This window comes from Apaloderma vittatum, unplaced genomic scaffold, assembly GCF_000703405.1.
Source record: "Apaloderma vittatum isolate BGI_N311 unplaced genomic scaffold, ASM70340v1 scaffold9621, whole genome shotgun sequence".
NCBI lineage: Eukaryota > Metazoa > Chordata > Aves > Trogoniformes > Trogonidae > Apaloderma > Apaloderma vittatum.
In genome coordinates, this window is record NW_009699619.1 from 94,398 (window position 1) to 98,598 (window position 4,201).

At 37.7% G+C, this 4,201-nt stretch overlaps 1 protein-coding gene across 1 annotated transcript; it reads right to left on the reverse strand.

Moving 5' to 3' along the window:
- Positions 1 to 2,171: 2,171 nt before the first annotated feature.
- Positions 2,172 to 3,450, reverse strand: LOC104280724 (cerebellin-2; the record flags this gene model as incomplete). The annotated part of the gene is made up of 2 exons (XM_009878464.1): positions 2,172 to 3,059; positions 3,331 to 3,450. Coding segments are annotated over 2 exons (318 nt in total), but the record flags the coding sequence as incomplete, so codon positions are not given.
- Positions 3,451 to 4,201: the final 751 nt, after the last annotated feature.

Genomic DNA, 4,201 nt, shown 5'->3' on the forward strand with positions numbered 1-4,201 from the left:
CTGTTGTACATTTTCCTCCTCTAACATAAAACATATCATGATATCCACACTATACATGCATATCAAAATGTCCACTGTTTCCAAGTAGATTGCACCTTCTGAAACTCAGGTACAAAATTAAGTAAAAACAGAGAGGGAATAAATATTGTAAAGAACACTAAGAAAAAAAAAAGAAAAAACCACTATGACTCTAATTAGTGTACAGCAAGAATTTACTGCCCATTTTCCATTTAATTTAACTATTTATATAACAGTCCTAACTCTATAGCTTAGGATGAAGGACACATAAGTAGAAGAGGAAGAGAGGCAGTATATTAGAGCCTTTCTTTAAGTTCTGAGGGAGATTGTTTATCATATAGATATATTTACCTTTATGAAGTAAGCATGTTCAAAATTACTGAACTTGAATACATGAAGTAGGATATTCAGATTCTGTAGCTTCAGTGGCTTAACAAATTTCCAAGAACTTATCCAAGGAAAACCTTGTCATTGGTCTTTTCTGGCTTAGGAGAGAGACAGAACTAAGATGTCATTGCCTTGTTCAAGCCAGATGAATTGAGATAAACAGCACAACTGAAAGGGGTTATGGTAGGCAGAATTTCAAAATAAGACTGAGGAAACATAACAGAAACTGAAAACTCGGGACCTCGGTGTCTATTCTTTTGAGAGAAAAGATCGAGTTTTAAACATAAAACTTTGATTTAAAAGTAGTTTTACAATACGTGCCATTAAGACAACTATTTTCATAACTATTTTTGTATTTTAATAGAAAAAGGTTGCTGCTGAGTCAGGTTTTATTTCATATATTTAAACATAGCCCTGTGGTATTTTGCAACTAGAAACACTGCAGTCATATCAGTGCACAAGGAAGAACTAGAAAATGCAGCCTATTTGAAAAAAAAAACAAAACAAAAACCCAAAAAAACGAAAAGCAACTGAAACGCATTCATTCGGTAAACAGCAAAGTGAACACCAAGCAAACAAACAGCATCAATGGTGAAAATAGACAAAAATATTAAATATCAAATTGGCTTATGTTTTAGCCGTCTGAGGTATCATAAGCAACACAGATAAATGGGGTTTTTTAAGAATATATTACTTTAATTGACTTTGTCCCTTTAATGATAAATTTACAATGAAGATGACATGTCCACCATCATTCTGAAATACAACATTGCTACCACCCACTTGCTGCAAATACCTTTGCATTATATTTGTTTGTGGCAGAGGAGTAAACTTGACAAAAATAAATTCTTATACACATCCACCCTTGTGGGATTAATAGCAAGATGAAATACTTTTAATAAAATAAATTAAGTTAAAAGTCATATAAAATAATATAAACACCCCTCCTTGGTCTCCTCAAGCAAGATTTTCCTCAGCATGCTGTCTAATACATCGAGCTTCATTAAAAAAAAAGTTAAGAAACAAGAACTATTAATTGAGAATGAGGCAAAAGAATCCAATTGACACTGGCCTGATACTTTACCTCTTGTCAATTGGGGTAATAACTTTTTCTAACCTCCAACAGAGATGTCAGTCCAACCCCAGAACTCTAAGGCCATTTGTACGGGGATGAAAATGCACAGCTAATAAATGCATGGCATCTGTGCAACTCCTGGTTCCTGATCCTCTGAGGCTCCTCTCCAAGGGCTGTAAAAGATGCTAGTGGCAACTCCTCTGATACTTGCCACAGACAGGGCAGGTGGAGATGGTTTCATTTAATTTAGAAGAGGAAGAGTTTGCTCTGCCATCTCTCTGTGCTCCCACAACACGTACTCAAGCATTAGTGGACAAACACATCAAATAAATATCAGATAAAAACACCCAAAATACGCTTGGTAATGCAAAGAAAGGATATATTTTAAGGTATGGTCAAGAGAAGATATTCAAAGCCTCCATTGTTGCTTCTAGAAATGTCAAGACAATTCAGAAATGTCAGTTCCTTTATTGGTTTCCAGATTGTAACTGAAGGATCATGTAGCTCTCTCGCTGTTTCTCTCTCTTTTTCTCTCTCTAAATAGGTCTATAAAGATCAGCTGGAAAGTGCAGACAGAATTGTTCACTGGTTAGCTTTACTTAGAGCTACAGGGTATATATGTGCTTTGTTTTGTCTTATTGATCAATCTAGCTTACATTTTTAGCACACACAAACAAAAATCAGGAAAAAGAAAAAGTCGATGAAAAAAACACGAACAACACAAAACAAATAAGGTTCCAATCGTGCAAATTTTGCTTAACTGGATAAAGCACTTCTTGACACAGTAATGTCCAGAATTCCCCTCCCCCAGAAAAATACAGGACTGAGACTGAAGCCGTTCTTTTTTTTTCTTTTTTCCTTTTTTTTTCTTTTTTTTTTCTTTTTTTCCTTAAGGCTATACAACACAAAGAAATAAAGCATGAAAAGAACACCTCATTGGGCTGAACACTTCATTCTTCTGGCTCTGGAGCGAGCCTTTGACAAAGCGATTGTGTGGTCCGAGTTATTTGTCTCATTGGGGCAACAACAAGAGAAAGAAAAAGAGAAAAAATGAAACAGAGGGAAAAAAAAAAAAAATAAGAAAGTCAACGATCCCAACAATAAAATCCAAAATTGACTTTACAATCACAGGTACAAATTGCTCAGGTCGATAATTTCATTTCTCCTAAAGATCACTGTCGTCTAAAACTAATTAGAGGCGCAGGTTCCCAAGGAATTGTCAATATTCAAAGCAAATGTTGGAGTTTAGAAGGTTATCATTCTTCTACCGTGACAGTCTGACGGGGTGAGTGGAAATACTGTCATGTGCTGCCAAGTTCAGTGACGTTAATGATTGAATCCTTGCTCCAGCTCACGGATCGGTCTCCTATTTGGCCTTCTTTTATAGTGGAAATACTAAGAAGCCAGAAAAGGTTGAATATTTCCACCCTCCCATGAGGTTACCCCTTTCCAGTTTGAGATGTACTTTGTCTTCTCTTTCCATGTGGAGCAAGACTCCATTGCTGGCTGCTTCTCTGGTGACGTCCTGATCCCCTGCAAAAGCTGAAATCACTGGGTAGCCGTTTTGCATTAAACTTACCTAAAAAGCGCAAAGAGAGAGAATCTGAGTTTTCTCAATACTCTCAATGTTTTTTTGCCCTGTGCACATCACTAAACTTTTGTGCAGGTCAGAAACAGGATTGAATTAAGCTAAGGCAATGTGTGATTTCTGTCATGCACACAGACCCATCTAACTAAAGTAACCTATGATCTCATTCTTCACTTGCTGGTTTTGTAAATGCACTTTTGTGTCTAGAAATGAGCTTTTGAAAGAAAAGGGAAGATACCATCTTCTTTAGATCACAACCCACCTGGATAGTTTGTCTGTTATAGACCTTGACCACGTGGAAACTGAAACTATATATCCCTTTTCTTGGTGCTACAAATATACTGGAAGCAAGGTCAAAATGGTTGCCAATATTAACTAATACCTGGAAAATAAGCAAACAAAAAAAAAAAAAAGAGAGATAGAGAAAGACATAAATCAGACCCCACCTTAGAAAAGCGCCAGTGAAAATCTGACATGAGCTTGTGACCAGTATAAAGTCTAGTTGAAATGGCATTTGTAGCAAAATTAAAAGTGCTCTGCAGGGGAAAGGAGTCAAGTTACAGAGGCATTTAAAAAGCATCACAGTTAATAAAACGATTTAGTTATGTGAAAATGATCTCCGAATCCTGTTAGATGATGTGCAAATGTCCACACTGCACTGCCAATAAAGCAAAGGTGGCAGAAGCCAAAGAGGGGCAAGCAGGAGATGGAGGGAAAGAAAGGAGGGAGTGGAAAGAAGCAAAGAAGAAAAGCCCCAAAACTCACTAACTCATAATGCAAATATGTGATTTGTAGCCAACATTACTGAAATCAGACCTGCCATCGAGTTTAATAAGATATAGAATAAAAATTGCACAGCAGAGAGGGGTGAAGGAGGAGAGAGGATGCCCAGCAACAGCAACCCCTGCCAGCTCAAGCCTGAGTACCTCTGGAGGACTCCCGCACCCTCCTCTGGGGGCTGGGGTGGGCCTGCTCCTCCTCACCGACAACAATCTAAATTTGTCATATATTTTAATGTCTCTTGAAATAAACTAGGAAGAGAAAGAATTGAGCCCTCTGGCAGATATGCAAAACCTCACTCGGCAGTGGCAGTCACATCCTAACCCAGCAGAGGCTGGAGGTGCCGGGTCCAC